The following is an 18,849-nucleotide window of genomic DNA, read 5'->3' on the forward strand; positions in this document are numbered from 1 at the left end:
CTGACAACATTTGTGTGACCGTGTGTATGCAAGACAAGTTTGAGCCATCATCCTTCGGAAAAAAAAACACGGTTTGTGTGTACAGGGCATAACAGTGCATATTTTTTAGCACTGATGACTGTATTAGTGTCACTGGCCCCAAAAAGTGTCAAAAGTGTCACTAAATGTCTGCCGCAATATCACAGTCCCGCTATAAGTCGCTTATTGTTGCCATTACTAGTAAAGAAAAAAAATTGATCAAAATATCCCATAGTTTCTAGATGCTATAACTTTTGCACAAACCAATCAGTATACACTTATTGTAATTTTTTTTACCAAAAATATGTAGCAGAATACATATTGGTCTAAATTTATGAAGAAGTTTGATTTTTTCAATTTTTTCCATTTTTTTATTGGATATGTTTTATAGCAGAAAGTAAAAAGTATCATTTTTTTTTTTCAAAATTGTCAAAATTTTAGAAATGTCAGACATTATTCTATATACTGTACATGTTTGATATGCTATATGCTTTAAAAATTAATTATTGCATGTTATAGATTTGACACATAAAAATGTGGCATATGCTTATCAATAGAGGATTGAATCTTAGCTAACCCTTTTAATGCTTGTCCCATGCAGTATATGCTTGCTTCGTCCTTATGATATTAGAATATGAATCTTTATATAAATGAAATTGAAATGTAATAATGTGAGATACATGTATCTATGTTATTGTATATCTCCCTATTATTTCTACGCATTGCACAGCTGTTTAACCATTAACCTCTGGAAGAGTTACCCCTTTTCATGACCAGACCATTTTTTGCAATACAGAACTGCATTACTTTAACTGACAATTGCGCGGTCATGTGACACTGTACCCAAATATTTTTTTTTTTTGCGCAATAAACAAAACAAAAAAAAAATTGACAATTTTGAAAAAAAACACAATATTTTGTACTTTTTGCTATAAAAAATATCCAAAAATAAATAAAAACTAAATAATTTCTTCATCGGTTTAGGCTGATATGTATTGTGCTACATATATTTTGGTAAAAAAAATGCGCAATAAGCGTATATTGATTGGTTTGCGCAAATAGGAGATAGATTTATGGCATTTTTATTATTATTAATTTTTTTTTACTAGTAATGGCGGTGATCTGGGATTTTTACCAGGACTGCAACATTGCAGCGGACAGATCAGACACTTTTGATACTTTTTTGGGACCAGTGACATTTATACAGTGATCAGAGCTATGATTACTGTATAAATGTCACTGGCAGGGAAGGGGTTAACACTAGGGGGTGATTAAGGGATTAACTGTGTTCCCTATATGTGTTTCTAACTGTGAGGGGAATGTGGCTGTCTAGAGGAGGAGAGAGATCATTGTTCCTACTTAGTAGGAATACACAATCGGTCTCCTCTCCCCTGACAGAACCAAGATTTGTGTTTTTACACACATAGATCCTGGTTCTTGCTCTGTCACGAACAATTGCGGGTGACAGGCGGTCATCGTGCTCACCGGGCATGCGCATCGGCTCTGGGGACACGCTGCAGGTGCACGAGCCTGCTACAGCGTCTTAAAAAGCCGACGTACAGCTATGACGACTCGCACAGTTGGGCCAACCTGCCAAAATATAACTGCGGCGGCTGGTCGGGAAGTGGTTAAGCATCATTAAAATCACTGCTCCTGAAAAAACAGTTTAAAACATTTTTTTGCATTTATACATGTCCCCCAGGGCAGTACCCAGACCCCCATACCCCTTTTGTGGCCAATTACTTGCATATAAGCCTTCAAAATGGGCACTTTTGATTTTTCCTGTTCGGCTCCCATAGACTTCATTGGGGTTCGTCATTCAGGTTAAAACATTTCCCCCGTTTCCCCTGTTAGTAGTATAGTGGCACCAAATAATAGTAATCAGTAGAAATCAAAAAAAGGGACACAGAAAAAAATATAGAAGTAGAATAGAGTAACACTCACATTGTGAAACAAAGAAAAGTGCATAAAAACCCAGTGATGAAAACTCCAATCACCAACACCATACAGAGAGCCTCTTTACCAGATGGCAGATTATAAGTGCAACAAATCCCAATGGATATATGGAACATCAACTAGTGGAGATACCGATTATAGTGCACCAACACCACACAGAGGGACTAATTACCAAATGGCAAAATCAAAAAGCAGATATCCTATCAAACAGATCGATCGTCAGCTGGAAAAATGGGGCTAATGGATGCATGCAGTCTGTACTCACATAGCACTGAAAGACATTATTCTCAGATTTTTTTGCTTTAGCTCCTGGTATTTCCGGCTCACCTATACTCTCTGCTTTGAACTTCTCCTGATTGGTCTCATCTACACCATGGGAGTTATGGAGCCTCCGGTTCAATGCTGCGAGTTTTATCCATCCATCCATTAGCCCCATCCCCATATATCCGTTGGGATTTTTTGCACTTATAATCTGCCATCTGGTAAGGAGGCTCTCTGTACAGTGTTGGTGATTGGAGTTTTCATCACTGGGTTTTTAATCACTTTTCTTTGTTTCACAATGTAAGTGTTACTCTATTCTACATCTATATTTTTTTCTGTGTCAGTATTATGCTATGTTATTTATATTTTTTTCTGGGATGATTTCAAAACGTGGAATCAATGCTAACCTGTGGTTCAAGTCATAAATCGATTTATCTGTGACTGGTTCGCATCAAGGCCTGGGCTGGGTTAAGCCACCTGTTTAATTGGCTTATGTTCTGGTAAGCATGCCATTCATCAGTTGGGGATACACTTCGTATGTCAAGTCATTGAGTGTTAATATTTGAACTATTTGAACATTTATTACTTTGGACTTTAATTGGCACATCACGGAATTTTTTCTTTTTTTTGTGTTTTTGGGGCGGTCCATTCATCTTTTAATTTTCACAATTTTTCACATATTTTTTCATTTTTAGTTCATACTGAAAATAATCACTTTTTTGGGTTCATAATAAGTAGAAATCCCCCTCTACCAGTTTTCCTCTCTGCAAACATCTCCTCTTTCCCAGCTCTCCTCTCTGTACAAATCTCCCCCTTTCCCAGCTCTCCTCTCTGCACAAATCTTCCCCTTTCCCAGCTCTCCTCTCTGCACAAATCTCCCCCTTTCCCAGTTCTCCTTTCTGCCCAAATCTCCCCCTTTCCCGGTTATCCTCTCTGCCCAAATATCTCCCTTTCCCACCTCTCCTCTCTGCACAAATCTCCCCCTTTCCCAGTTCTCCTCTCTGCACAAATCTCCCCCTTTCCCACCTCTCCTCTCTGCACAAATCTCCCCCTTTCCCACCGCTCCTCTTTGCACAAATATCTCCCTTTCCCAGCTCTCCTCTCTGCCACAAATCTCCCCTTTCCCACCTCTCCTCTCTGCACAAATCTCCCCCTTTCCCAGCTATTCTCTCTGCACAAATCTCCCCCTTTCCCACCACTACTCTCTGCTCCTCTGCTAATCCCAAACCAGAGATGAGTTGTGACCCATCCAGTGGCGGCCAGTGGTATTTTCTTTGGGGGGGTGGCAAACAGTGCACAGCCAGCCACCCCCCTGGTCAGGTCACCCACACACCCCCCCCCCGGTTGGTCACCCGGCCTCAACACTTACCCTGGGTTTTCCTCTAAGCAACGGATTTGTGCCCGGCTAGCTTCTCCTGCATCTCCTCTCCTCGCGTCTCCTCCCTTCTCCTCCCGGTGGTCAGCATAGCTTCTCCCTTTTTTTCCAATTGAGAAACGGGTCTTAGGGTCACTTCCTGTTTGGTAGGGACTAGAATTAGTGTGACAAGAGTGAATATTCATTGACTATTGTCACACAACTGGGTGGGCTCGGAGCGCAGTGCTCTGCGCCAGGAGTCCACCCTATTTTGAAGCCTATTAGAGCCTCTGGCTCTAATCACATTGTCATGAGAGGGTTTACCCGTTGGTGGTGCTATCGGTCTCTTGGATCGCAGTACCAGTGTCCATCAGCAGGTGTCTTCCAACACCTAGGACCTGCAGTAAGGGGTCTTTCCTGCTGATGGCACTGTTGCATCCTTGGGCCGTAGTACCGGTGTCAACCAGCGGGTGCACTCTGGCAGTGTGGAGCAAACAACACACACTGCGCTCAGCTGTGACATGAGGTCAATTACCACAGCCTTATAAATACCCGGCAAGCCCTCATAGGCTTGCCTTGGTATCTCTCTCCCTGCGTTCTGACCTTTCTGCCTGTTTGACCTTGAGCCTGCATTTGCCTTTTCCTGATCTGATCCAATCCCTACCCTGAGGCCTTCCTAGTCCTGTCCCTTCTGTTCCTGGTTACCTTGGATCCCTGCCCTGAACCCCATCCATCCATCCTCTCCTTGTCCTGTTCAGTTTCCCGTCCTTACCCTTCTGCTGACTTCCCTGTGTATGACCTTGGCTTGGCTTGTTTACGATTACGGTATCTCCATTTACTTATATATATTGTTGTTTGTAGTGGGTTGTTGTGTGGGTTTTGTGCTGTTTATATTCCTTTCACTTATCACTTGTTAATAAACACCATCATTCACTTACATGTGTTTCTGGTCTTCTCTGTGCAGTCCACACAGTCTGGTCTACTAGTCTCCTGATAGTATACCAAGGCCATCCCTGACCAGACGTGGCTGCACTGAGAAACCGTCCTGTTACGGTGGGTGCGCAAAATGGACTTTGATGAAATTGTCTATTATTCTCTGCTGGCGGCAGAGGATAATGAATATTGTTGTCAGACTCTTAAAGATTGGACCCGAGACCAACTGCTTGAAAGGATACAAACAGCCCATTTACTTGTAGATCAAGGTCATGCGTTATTTGAGGATGTTCAGCCTTTGATCCAATTATGTACAAAGTCAGCCTTGTCATGCGTTCCCGAAGGTAGTGACGATTTCTCCCCTCCTTTCAGTTGTGACCAGGTTGAATCCCTGGTATGGTTATTAGAGGATGATCCGGCTTCCTTTGATGAACATTATTCCGCTTGTTCCCAGCAGGTGTTATCCGATTGCATTTATTTAGTACAATCTTTGGTTAGTCAGGCTGTGTGTGAATCAGCGTTTGTTCAAACTTTGCTGCAGGCATGGTCAGATCTCCTGTCTTTAGCTAAACCACAATATTCCAGCCTTGCCATTAATCATCTGCCTTCCAAAAGATCTATCTCCCCGTCACCTATGGCAACCTCAGCTACAACCCAGTTTAATCAGCTCCCTACCAAATACAACCACCCAGTCTCCAAGTGTCGCACCTATCCTGCCTTCAATTCACCTGTCTCTTCTCCTCCACCTGTAACAGTCCCACAAAACCCCTCTCTAGCTACAGTTCCTTGGGCTTCCTTCTGCCCAGCTACTTTCTTTTCTTACAGCCCTGCACTTACATACAAAACTGCACGGGCTAAACCAAAAAAGAAACAAAAATTCTTCCCGACCCACACCATCTTGCCAGTAACCCAACCTGCTCCCACTTTACAGTCTGATGTGCCTGCCTCCCAGTCTGTTGTCCCGATGCCTGCCTTCCAGCTCGATGTCCCTGCCTTCCAGCCGGATGTCTTGAAGCTGGCCCTCCAGCCTGAAGTCCCGGTGCCTGCTTTTCAGCCTGTGCCCGCTCTCCAGTCTGATGTTCCAACTTTCCAGTCTGATGTTCCAACTTTCCAGTCTGATGTCCCAGCCTTCCAGTCTGATGTTCCAGCTTTGCAGTCTGATGTTCCAGCTTTGCAGTCTGATGTTCCAGCTTTGCAGTCTGATGTTCCAGCTTTGCAGTCTGACGTTCCAGCTTTGCAGTCTGACGTTCCAGCTTTGCAGTCTGACGTTCCAGCTTTGCAGTCTGATGTTCCAGCTCTCCAGTCTGATGTTCCAGCTTTGCAGCCTGATGTTCCAGCTTTGCAGCCTGATGTTCCAGCCTTGCAGTCTGACGTTCCAGCTTTGCAGTCTGACGTTCCAGCTTTGCAGTCTGACGTTCCAGCTTTGCAGTCTGACGTTCCCGCTTTCCGGTCTGATGTTCCAGCTTTCCAGTCTGATGTTCCAGCTTTCCAGTCTGATGTTCCAGCTTTCCAGTCTGATGTTCCAGCTTTCCAGTCTGATGTTCCAGCTTTCCAGTCTGATGTTCCAGCTTTCCAGCCTGATGTTCCAGCTTTCCAGCCTGATGTTCCAGCTTTCCAGTCTGATGTTCCAGCTTTCCAGTCTGATGTTCCAGCTTCCCAGTCTGATGTTTCAGCTTTCCAGTCTGATGTTCCAGCTTCCCAGTCTGATGTTCCAGCTCTCCAGTCTGATGTTCCAGCTCTCCAGTCTGATGTTCCAGCTTTCCAGTCTGATGTTCCAGCTTTCCAGCCTGATGTTCCAGCTTTCCAGTCTGATGTTCCAGCTTTCCAGTCTGATGTTCCAGCTTTCCAGTCTGATGTTCCGGCTTTCCAGTCTGATGTTCCAGCTTTCCAGCCTGATGTCCGGGTGTCTGCCCTCCAGCCTGATGTCCGGGTGTCTGCCCTCCAGCCTGATGTCCGGGTGTCTGCCCTCCAGCCTGATGTCCGGGTGTCTGCCTTCCAGCCTGATGTCCGGGTGTCTGCCCTCCAGCCTGATGTCCAGGTGTCTGCCCTCCAGCCTGACGTACCAGCTTCCCAGTCTGACGTTCCAGCTTCCCAGTCTGACGTTCCAGCTTCCCAGTCTGACGTGCCAGCTTTCCAGTTTGACGTGCCAGCTTTCCAGTTTGACGTGCCAGCCTCCCAGCCTGATGTCTTGAAGCTTGCCTTCCAGCCTGATGTCTTGATGCCTACCTACCAGTCTGATGTGCCAGTCTCCCAGATTGATGTGCCAGCTTCCCAGTCTGATGTGCCAGCTTCCCAGTCTGATGTGCCAGCTTCCCAGACGGATGTGCCAGCTTCCCAGACGGATGTGCCAGCTTCCCAGACGGATGTGCCAGCTTCCCAGACGGATGTGCCAGCTTCCCAGATGGATGTGTCAGCTTCCCAGTCGGATGTGCCAGCTTCCCAGTCGGATGTGCCAGCTTACCAGTCGGATGTGCCAGCTTCCCAGTCGGATGTGCCAGCTTCCCAGTCGGTTGTGCCAGCTTCCCAGTCTATTGTCCCTGTGCCTGCCTTCCAGCCTGATGTCTCAGTGCCAGCTTCCCAGACTGATGTGCCAGCTTCCCAGACGGATGTGCCAGCTTCCCAGACGGATGTGCCAGCTTTCCAGACGGATGTGCCAGCTTCCCAGACGGATGTGCCAGCTTCCCAGACGGATGTGCCAGCTTCCCAGACGGATGTGCCAGCTTCCCAGTCGGATGTGCCAGCTTCCCAGTCGGATGTGCCAGCTTCCCAGTCGGATGTGCCAGCTTCCCAGTCGGTTGTGCCAGCTTCCCAGTCTATTGTCCCTGTGCCTGCCTTCCAGCCTGATGTCTCAGTGCCAGCTTCCCAGACTGATGTGCCAGCTTCCCAGACCGATGTGCCAGCTTCCCAGATTGATGTGTCTGCTGCCCAGCTCAAGTTGTTCCTGTCTGCTGCCCAGCTCAAGTGGTTCCTGTCTGCTGCCCAGCTCAAGTGGTTCCTGTCTGCTGCCCAGCTCAAGTGGTTCCTGTCTGCTGCCCAGCTCAAGTGGTTCCTGTCTGCTGCCCAGCTCAAGTGGTTCCTGTCTGCTGCCCAGCTCAAGTGGTTCCTGTCTGCTGCCCAGCTCAAGTGGTTCCTGTCTGCTGCCCAGCTCAAGTGGTTCCTGTCTGCTGCCCAGCTCAAGTGGTTCCTGTCCGCTGTCCAGCCCAATGACTCTGACATGCCAGCCGTCTGCTCAGATGTGCCCACTGTCATCTCAGACGTACCCACCGTCCAGTTTGATGTACCCGATGCCCGGCCTGATGTGCCCTCATCTGTTCGGTTGGAGGCCATGAACTTTGGACAGATGCACCTTGTTGGAGCGTCCGGGGGCCGCTCCTTTAGGGGGGGTACTGTCATGAGAGGGTTTACCCGTTGGTGGCGCTATCGGTCTCTTGGATCGCAGTACCAGTGTCCATCAGCAGGTGTCTTCCAACACCTAGGACCTGCAGTAAGGGGTCTTTCCTGCTGATGGCACTGTTGCATCCTTGGGCCGTAGTACCGGTGTCAACCAGCGGGTGCACTCTGGCAGTGTGGAGCAAACAACACACACTGCGCTCAGCTGTGACATGAGGTCAATTACCACAGCCTTATAAATACCCGGCAAGCCCTCATAGGCTTGCCTTGGTATCTCTCTCCCTGCGTTCTGACCTTGCTGCCTGTTTGACCTTGAGCCTGCATTTGCCTTTTCCTGATCTGATCCAATCCCTACCCTGAGGCCTTCCTAGTCCTGTCCCTTCTGTTCCTGGTTACCTTGGATCCCTGCCCTGAACCCCATCCATCCATCCTCTCCTTGTCCTGTTCAGTTTCCCGTCCTTACCCTTCTGCTGACTTCCCTGTGTATGACCTTGGCTTGGCTTGTTTACGATTACGGTATCTCCATTTACTTATATATATTGTTGTTTGTAGTGGGTTGTTGTGTGGGTTTTGTGCTGTTTATATTCCTTTCACTTATCACTTGTTAATAAACGCCATCATTCACTTACATGTGTTTCTGGTCTTCTCTGTGCAGTCCACACAGTCTGGTCTACTAGTCTCCTGATACACATGCTTTAAAAAAAACATTTTTTTATCACTACCGTATCTGTGTAGCCACTGATGAAATTCTTCATCTCTATTTATCCTTGGGATGTTCAAGGAGTGATGGGAAATTCTCCATTGTAAAAGACCATGGCATGGGGAAATCTTGAATTCAGGGCACTTGTTCTGGGCATTTCCAATGACTTTTTATTGTGTCTTCAGGACAGAAAGTGAAGGGAAATCTCTTAATGAGACATCGAGTGCAAAAGAAACTTGACAGGGGTTGTACTCATAATCCCCCCCTCCATAAAAAAAGTTTTGCTTAGAAAAACTAATAATGAAATTGAATTGTTCTGCACTTACACAAGTTATTCCCACATGTTTGGCAATGTTTTTACCTTGGATCCTTGAATTATTGATAATTTTTTAGAAAATGTCCAATTAAAAACACCTCTCACCCACACACACAAAAAAGTAACTTACCCGGATCACACGGGAACCCATAAGCCGTATGTTTTCATTAATCAAACCCATGAGTCTCAGTATAGTGGGGTCATCATAACTAAATCGATGACCAAGTAGTATGGAGATGATTATATTAGCCACTGCAGCATTAAGGGTGGTCAGATTATCAAAAGGTTTTCCTGGAATTGAAAAAAAAAATCATATTTACATAGCAACAAGAAACAAAATTCACACTGGGCAAAATACATACAAAATAGACTATGTCTAATTAGCAATGTGGTCATCCAAGATTCGCACAAAGTCATTCAAAATTCACACATTTTTCTCATTCAACCCTGTTTGAAAAATCTGTCTATCTTGGATCAAAATCTTGTTCTGAAAACTTGAATGTAAAAAAAAATAAATGTAAAAAAAAAAAAATGGCGTGGGGTCCCGCCAAAATCAATACCAGACTCTTAGGTCTGGTATGGGTTTTGAGGGGAAACCCCACACCAAAATTCTTTTAAAAATGGGTCCCCCCTAAATCCCTACCAGACCCTTATCTGAGAATGCAGACTGGCAGGCCAAGAAAGAGGGGGCTAGCAAGCCACTCTGCCCCCCACCCCCAAAGCACCCTGTCCCCATGTTGATGGGGACAAGGGCTTCTCCCACACAACCCTGGGAGGTGGTTGTGAGGGTCTTATCGGAATCTGGAAGTCCCCTTTAACAAGGGGGCCCCAAATCCCACCCCCCTCGTGTGAATTAGTAGATCCATCGTCAATCACGACGTCCATCACAGGGCCGGACCCAAAAAAAATTCCGCCGTCTGACAGTTCTTAAATAGATAAGGCGCAGAGGCACCTGACGGTGTTACCTGGTGGCTCTGCCCCCATGTGGTGTCACTGTGACATAACTTGCATACAAGCCTTAAAAATGGGGACTTTTATTAGGGTTCTGGGTTTGGGCCCAAACTTTTTCCATGTTTGGGAGTTCTGGTGTCTTGTGGAACGGAACTCGGTGCGAGAGTTCAGCTCATCAACTAATCATGGACAGTGCTCAGTCGGTTTTCTTGCAAATGCATTAAATAATTACAATCACCTCAAGCATGAATCTTGGAAGAAATTTGTGTTTTTTCAAGATTTTTATATGTTCAAAAAATATCAGAAATTTTTTCCCCTTTAACAACGCTTATAAACGCAAACAATGCAATTTTTCTGTTTTCAAAAAAAATGCCTGTAACCTCAACTGCCTTTAATCTACTATAACGACGAGTGTGAGTAAAAGAAACTGCTCCTAAACTTCAGTTTAGCAGCTGTATTGTACATGAGGCCTAAATTGGGTTGTCCCAAGCCTAGATGGCTTGATCTTTGACAGCTTGAACTGTGATGCCTCAAGTACACTACAGCTGCTATACTAAAGTTTAGGAGCAGTTGTTTTTTTTTAGCAGCCCCTGAACTCTCCTCGATGTTATCTTATTTGTACATGTACACTCAGTCGTTTAAAATAGTTTAGAGGTAGTTGAGGCTACAGACATTTTTCTTTAAGTTTATGCGCGTTTGCGTTTATAGGCGTTTTTAAAAGGGAAAACACTTCTAATAATTTTTGAACATATAAAAATGTTGAAAAAACACAAAATTCACCACATGCTGTTGACTGCATCAATGGATGAATCCAGTAGTTTTGAACTCTAGTCCCCACATTTTCTACATCTTCGAAGCTTCAGCAACATCGGGAACATTTCCTCACACATGCTCATGATGGGATCCGTAGTGAAAACACAAAAAATAAGACAGCTATCTACAAGCACACTGCTCTCCCTTCTCTTACAGAATGGCTGAAATAGTTAATAATGTACTTGTTTTTCATGCATTGAGGACATTTGGGAGGATCTCCCGAGGTTATCTTTAATAAATGCTTCTAACCTCTAATGCTCATTACTGCTGCTAAACTCACATATACTCAGTATGTAAAAGCTGTAAAATGGAAGTTTTTCACTGTTGGTTTCCAGCTGTCAAGTTTCCAGCATTCAGAAAAGGTTTTCAACTGCCCTGTGTACATGAGCCTATAATTGTAGCTAGCCAAATCCTTAGGCCTTGGCTTTAGGCACTGTAATGCTTTATGATATACAGGTATAGAAAGAAAAACAAATGTGTGCGAGCCTGCCATCATCCTAGAAAAATATTCAAAAAGAAAAATTTGCAATAAAATGCATGGGGGGCACGCCCCTTTGGACTTTATAGGGCAGAAAAGGAGTATGAAAAGTAAATATGTAAAAAAGGCACAAAAATGCCAACTTTATTGGTATACAAAAAATGAAAATTTAAAAGGCAAAGTACAGTTCACTTTAAAAGACAATGATAGAATGAGCTGATATAAAATATTTAGAACATATGATATCAATCAGAGCTAGCAAACCCAAATGTCCACCCCAATAAAAATTGTGTACGGTTTGGGGTTGGTAGCTATCGTGTATATCCCAACATGTTTTGGAGAGACCGTAATCGGATGTAATATTCCTTCTTCAGGGAAATTTACACAGTTGGGTAAAGATATTCTTTTACCTAAAATATATATGTGTATTTATATTTTAGGTAAAAGAATATCTTTACCCAACTGTGTAAATACCATAGTCCATCAACTGTTGGCCTGTTGGCAGACATATGTGATACATGGCTGCAGGTTGGACCTGCAGAATGGAATGATTTTGAGATTGCTATTTCCGCTACCAATCACCTGTAACTAAGACAAATACGCTACTTTTCATTCTTTTTAATAGTGTGAGTGTGGTGTTATTTACTAGCACTAGATTGAGAGGCTTAAAATGGAACTTCATTCAAAAAGTGAAGTCCTGTTGGTTTGCTCCCTCCCAGCCTGTAACAGCCTGAGTTACAGGTATTTTTTTGGGGGGGAGGGAGGTAGAGTACCAATTTGTATCTCTACCTGCACCCACTCCCCCCCCCCCCCCCGCAGTCTTGTCTGCCACTTCACATGCCCCAGGACACTGCAAGAGCATTCACAGAGTGCTACATAAAAACTCATGCACATTGGGGAGCCAGCTGGGGCGCCTCAGGAAGCCACAGTCAACATTCATATCCAAGATGGCAGTGCCAGTTATCCTTAACAATAAGAGGAACTGGCTGTGGGAAAACAGCACTGGTAAGTGCCCAATTTTTAAAATTCAGAAGCTACAGTGTTTGAACTGAAGTGTGTCTTTAAAATTAATTATTGTGTGATTATTTTTTAATACATTATATAGAAGTACAGGTATGCTATTTATAAACTCTATTACATCACAAGCACCCAAGTTGGACTTTATCATCTTCTTGTAGGCAATATAAGGGTCAGGTAATTTCTTTCAATTCCAGTATCTTGGTGATGTCAGATCTCATCAGCACCAGAATAAAGATCTGGCTTGGAACACTATAATATCTTCTGAACACTTAACATAGTTTGATTATTGACCATTAAAGATGAGCCCTTAATGTTATCCCATGGCATGAAAGGGAGTTGTGTTCATATGTGGACCTTTTTGATTAATATTGTTCTTGTACAAACACTTACACATGTTCCTCATTTGGGTTGGAGCAAACATCCATATGTGCATCATGGAACAAGGTGGTCAAGAATGAGAAGTGATAGAATGCCTGATTTGCTCATAAAGGAGGAACACATGGAAATGGCCTTCAAGGAAGATCCTGTAAGGTCATTCCAATAACAAATGCAGATACATTTGCAAACAAAATCCAACAGTAAATAAAGGTTAATAATGTTTCTTTTTCTCAAAGAACATAAGGCATAAAAGTAATAATAAAGAACACACAGTCACATCAACACAATCACCTCCAAAAGATTTCATTGCTTGCACTAAGTATTCAGCTTCTTCACTAATCTTGTCTTCTATAGCTTTCTTTCCCATCCCATAATCTCGAAGTGTTGAAAGAGTGAACCTTCTCATTGCCTTCCAGCTTTCACCATTAGAAAAAATAACACCTAAACAGGAAGAATGCAATATGTTTTTTGTGCCAACAAATACAACTGTCAGATACAAATGCTGCCCAAAATACAAATTGTTGATAGAAATAACAAATGGTGTTTAGTGTTTGCTTTGTTTTATCCTGGGACCTTAACTTTCCATTACACGCAGAAAACATTAATTTTCTTAAAGTAGTAGTTCTCAACTCCTCTCCTCAGGACCCACTAACAGGCCAGATTTTAAGTATTACCTTGGGGAGATGCAGAGTAGAATATTGCAATCACTGAGCAGCAATTGATATCACCTGTGATGTATTTCAGTTATCTTGCAAACTCAGCCTGTTAGTGGGTCCCGAGGACAGGAGTTGAGAACCACTGCCTTAAAGGGTATCTAGACCCAAGAACTGACATGTAATATATTGTAGTCTAGCAGTCCTTAACCACTTGTCTACTGAACACTTTCAGCCCCTTCCTGCCAAGGCCAATTTTAAGCTTTCAGTGCTATTGCACTTTGAATGACAATTACATGGTCATGCAACACTATACACATATGAAAACTGTATCATTTTTTTGAGACGGAGCTTTCTTTTGGTAGTGTTTAATCACCACAGTTTTTTTTATTTTTTGCTAAACAAATGAAAAAAGACCAAATATTTAAGAAAAAAACTTTCTCTTTGTTTCTGTTTTGCAAATACGCAATTTTTCTTCTTCACTGATGTGCACTGATGAGGCTGCTCTGATGGGGATTGATGAGGCTGCACTGATGGGCACTAATGATGCTGCACTGATGGGCACTGATGGGCACTGATAGGCTGCACTGATGGACACTGATAAGGCTGCACTGATGAGGCAGCACTGATGGGCACAAATAAGCTGCACTGATGAAGAGGCACCGATAGGTGGCACTGATGGGCACTGATATGCTGCACCGATGGGCACTGATATGCTGCACTGATTATCAGTGTAAATGTATGCTGTCACAGGAAAGCCAGTTATCGGCTTTCCTTTCCTCCTACAGTGACAGTGCTGAGGAATGCAAATGCCGATAACTGCCATTTGTTTACATGGGATCAGCTATGATTGGACAGAGCTGATCACATGATAATGGGCCGCTGAGGGCGTGCAAGGGGGTGGGGTTTTGTGAGGACATCAATAGGCACTGATGGGCACTGATATGCTGCATCGATGTGCACTGATATGATGCACTGATTATTGATGTAAATGTCTGCTGTGATAGGAAAGCCAGTTATTGGCTTTCATTTCCTCCTACAGTGACAGTGCTGAGGAATGCAAATGCCGATAACATCGATTTACATCAGATCAGCTGTGAATGGACAGAGCTGATCACATGATAACGGGCCGTTGAGATTCTTTACCTCGATCACAGAGTGTGTGCGATGTGTGTGTCCGATGTGTGCCATGGGGGCGTGCAGGGGGGTGGGGTTCTGGGAGGATATCAATAGGCACCCTCCCTGAACTGGAAGATGGTGTTGTAGCCATCTTTTGGCAATAGTGTGGTCATAAAGTGGTTCGCTATGGTGGCTGCATTCGTTTTCTTTCTTTCAAGGCTTTTTTCCTTTATTTTTACAATGCAATTCTGCCAGTAACACACTTCCTATCATAGGATAAAATTAACTGGCAACAGTGTAGTACAGGCAGAGGGTATAGGGCATTATCAGCCTACTGGATTTCTGTCAGGATCGGGTAGGTTGCACTTATTGAACAGAGTACAACAAAAAATAAGTAAAACTCATTTACATTAACCATGTTGTTTGCCATTAATTAAAGATAAAACAAGGCATGTTTACCATTGTCTTTAGTTGATTTCGAAAATATCGGCAACTTTGGTCTGTTAGAAAATGCTTCACCGTGGTTGAGTAGAGCATCTTTAACCGTGTCATAGCCGCACAAGACGATGACTTTTGCCATTCCGAAATGAATAGTTAATACTGTGCCATGCTTCTTAGAGAGCTGTAAATGCAACATACAGAAGAAGACATAACTAATGTTCTAAAACTAGCATTAAAGAAATCCCTCACTATTATGTGTAAACACTTCTTTCCATCTATGATATCTGTGTGTATAGGTCCGTTGAACTTAAAGGAACATTCCATATTTGCTAAAAAATGCTTGCCAAATTCTTTGCAATTAATGTAGTTCATCTGGAAGTGATTGTTTTTCTTTTTTGGGGGGGAAATTATTCTTATATTATTAAAATTGGAAGTAAACTTCAATGGCATGCAAATATGTGGCCTCTCAGCGGGCGGGCCTTGGTGCTGAGTGGCTGCATATTTATGTGCAAAAGTGCAAATACAGCTGTGCCAAGAGCTTGTGCCCTGTGTGCTCCCGACACAGTTACTGGTGGCTAATGAAAAGTTCCTGATCGCAAGCAGTGATCGGGAGTTCTTCTTAAGCCAACTGGGGCTTTATGATCATATGACCGCCGTACAGCCAATCACTCTGGTCAAATGACCATAAGCCCCGTCCTGCTTCCCGGCATTTTAAACCCCTTAAAGGACTGGCTGTCTTTTTCTTATAACTGGGATGTGATAAAGGGTGTATGTTTTGAGAAAGGTGTCCCTCTTTCTCATCTCAAAAAGTTGAGATGTATGCCAGCCCATTGTGAAATCCTCTCCTTTCAGTGGGCTTGGCAAGAAGACCAAACAAAATTGTACTTCAGACATGTGCGATGATCTCTTTGCTTTCTGCTGTGTTTTAGATCAATACTCACTATTTAGTCCTGCTAGCTGCATACTAACATACCGAATTTGGTGTACAGTGCTCAAGAACAAAAGCTTGTCCATCTGAGAAGCATTGAGTAAGCCTTGACACTAGGAAGATGATCAGGTATGCCTAAATAGCCTGGGATGCTCTGGACAAAGACAGGCCATCATTAATTGTCCAACATCGAGCTTGGTAAGCCAGTTTGAGCTGAAAATATTTAACATGTGGTACCAATGTTATTAATGATGCCACAAAGGCTTCAGGTCTGGTATGAATTTTGAGGGGGACCCTACGTCATTTTTTTAAAAAATTTTGGCTTGGGGTTCCCCTTAATACCCATACCAGACCTGAAGGGCCTGGTATGGAATTTAGGGGGACCCACACGCCAGTTTTTTTTTACATTTTGGTTCTGGGTTCCCCTGTGGGGAGATCCCATGCAGTTTTTATCAATGAACTTTTATGTGTATTGTCGGACCGGCAATTCATTAATAGCCGTGAGTAGTTTTAAATGACTTTTTTTCCCTTGAAATGTCATTTTGCTGTCAGACTGTTCTAAACACAGGAAACATGCACCCCTTTACAGGCATACTATAGACACCCCCCAGGTATGAAATTTAAAGGAATATTACACTTTTATTGTTTGACTTTAAGCATTATTATAATCACTGCTTCCGAAAAAACGTCAGTTTTTAAAACTTTTTTTTGCATTGATCCATGTCCCCTGGGGCAGGACCCGGGTCCCCAAACCATTTTTAGGACAATACCATGCAAATTAGCCTTTAAAATGAGCACTTTTGATTTCGAACGTTCGAGTCCCATAGACTTCAATGGGGTTCTAACGTTCGTGCAAAGTTTTGATCTGTTTGCAAGTTCTGGTGCGAACCGAACCACGGGGTGTTCGGCTCATCCCTAATCACACACATAGGTTGGACTTGATATACTTTCGTCTTTTTTCAACCTCACCTACTATGTAACTATGTAACTATTCCTAGATAGAGCTTGCCGGTACTATAGGTCTGTTTGCGGCCCTGTGAGTTCCTGGCAGGGACAGATTGGCCATGTGGTACTATGGCAAGTGACCTTACAGATATAAGAAGTAAAATGGTGCCCAGAGTATTTAACCAGAAGCTCTAAGATGTCTATATTTATAACTGTAAGACGTGTACGACAGGAGGAAAGTACTGCCAACCAAATTCTCCATCTTGATACCTATCTTTAAAAACCTTATATCAAAGTTGGTCTTGATAACAACATAACTTCTGTGAGTTTGGCAAGATGACTCTATTACCTCCAGAAATGTTTTGTAAGGTCGTTTCATGTCAAGCATATGCAGATTTCCAATGATGGGTAAAGGTTTGGGCCCTGGAGGAAAATTCTTATACTTTTGTTTCTTCTGACTGTTGTAAACATTGGCTAAGAAGAGGATGACCACAAGAGATAAAAGGATTGTGATAAGGTCCATGGAGAAAGTATTCCCAATGATATCTAAGGAAAGGAAAACAAAAAAAAACAGAGTAAATAGTAAAGGGAAAATTTAGAACCTCTGACTTTTTTTTACTGCTGTCTGTATTCATGTGTAGAAGTGCTCTTTTTGTCTGGTGAACATTCAAAATTTTAGAGATGTCACAAGAAGAGCTAAAGGTTAATCTTCCAATGAGGGCACCTATTCCAGTCACATCCATCTAACAGAGGAATTCTCTTAACTTGTAGATTTCCTTTCACTTTATGTTGCATCTCTGAAAAAGGTAGGTGCATAAACAAATGTATAATGAACAACATTTCAACTATTAAAAAATGTGGCCACACAGCTAAGGCCGTTGGCTTAAACAACTGGCTAGGTCAAAAGACTCAGGCATGAGAACATGTGAGGAAAATATTAAGAGAGAGCCAGAAAGGCAGGTAGGGAAAGAGCAGATACAGAGCAAGGAAAGGAGAAAGAAGAAAAAGATAGATTAAAAAAGGGGGGGCAGTCTCACATCCCTGGTATTAGTTTGCTAAGGGGTTACATAGTTACATAGTAATGCCCCGTACACACGGTCAGATTTTCCGATGGGAAATGTTCGATGGGAGCTTGTTGTCGGAAATTCCGACCGTGTGTAGGCTCCATCGGACAATTTCCGTTGGAATTTCGTACAAACAAAATTTGAGATCTGGATCTCAAATTTTCAGACAACAAAATCTGTTCTTGTAAATTCTGAGTGTGTGTACACAATTCCGACGCACAAAATTCCATGCATGCTCTGAATCAATTATGAGACGGAAGCGTAATGGAGATAGCACATTCGTCACGCTGCAAATTTTTTAATCTTTTAATGCAGCGCATTCTCTTCTTCTTTATAATGCTAGAATAATGAAGTTGTTTTGCTGCTGATATTCACATAGAGTTCTGACAAGCTGATTTCTTTATTATTTCTCGTGATCTCCTGAATAATATTATTTATTTTTTTCGGCAGATCTCCATTATAAAGTTTTGCATTTATTTTTATAGTGAATTTTTTTTTTTTATCAAAATCTCCTGTTTTTTTTTCTAGTGATCTCCATGCTTTTTTTTTGCGTTTTGTGTGTCAAGTTACCACAACACCATTATTATCTTGTATTTTTTAACCTCAAGGAGGTTGGTTGGTGTCCCTTGTTAATTTGACATTGTATTTTGGAAATGTACCTGCCTACTTACAAACAAACTGTTCTTTTTGAAGTAAAACACAAATTATTTGTGAAAAAAAAATAGCCATTTATTATGGGTCATAAGAAAATAAAGAAGAAGGCAACACTGGAGAAAATGGTAAAATTGGCGAAGCCTTTGTACCCCAGGGCACACATCAGGTATTTTCCAGCCAAAATTGGTAGCCTGAGGAGTCCATAATAGTTTACTCGATATTCAGTCAGTCAGTGCAGGCAGTGTATTAAAATATATATATATATATATATATATATATATATATATATATATATATATATATATTTAATACACTGCCTGCACTGACTGACTGAATATTGAGTAAACACTGAATATATAGTCTATGGTAAAGGCCTACAGTGTGTGTGTATGTGTATGTGTGTATGTGTATATGTATATACTCTTTGTTATATTGCAGCAATTTGCTGAAATCATTTAAGTTCATTTTTTTCCTCAT

The 18,849-nt window shown here is 42.7% G+C and overlaps 1 protein-coding gene and 1 long non-coding RNA gene across 4 annotated transcripts in view; one reads left to right on the forward strand and one right to left on the reverse strand.

The window, feature by feature from the left end:
- The window catches only part of LOC141139198 (uncharacterized), a 1,175,459-nt gene that overhangs the window by 331,474 nt on the left and 825,136 nt on the right, over window positions 1-18,849 (forward strand). The gene's annotated exons all lie outside the window — the stretch shown is intronic.
- Window positions 1-18,849, reverse strand: part of LOC141139177 (cytochrome P450 2B11-like) — a 45,754-nt gene that overhangs the window by 16,052 nt on the left and 10,853 nt on the right. For all 3 annotated transcript variants that reach the window (XM_073625080.1, XM_073625079.1, XM_073625081.1), the window contains 4 exons: window positions 17,004-17,200; window positions 14,800-14,962; window positions 12,860-13,009; window positions 9,059-9,219 (listed from right to left, as the gene is read on the reverse strand). In XM_073625080.1, coding sequence (XP_073481181.1) covers window positions 9,059-9,219; window positions 12,860-13,009; window positions 14,800-14,962; window positions 17,004-17,177 — 648 coding nt within the window. In that variant the 5' untranslated portion in view covers window positions 17,178-17,200. The remainder of the gene's footprint in view (window positions 1-9,058; window positions 9,220-12,859; window positions 13,010-14,799; window positions 14,963-17,003; window positions 17,201-18,849) is intronic.

The sequence above is a fragment of the Aquarana catesbeiana genome, linkage group LG04 (assembly GCF_042186555.1).
Source record: "Aquarana catesbeiana isolate 2022-GZ linkage group LG04, ASM4218655v1, whole genome shotgun sequence".
NCBI classification, from domain to species: domain Eukaryota; kingdom Metazoa; phylum Chordata; class Amphibia; order Anura; family Ranidae; genus Aquarana; species Aquarana catesbeiana.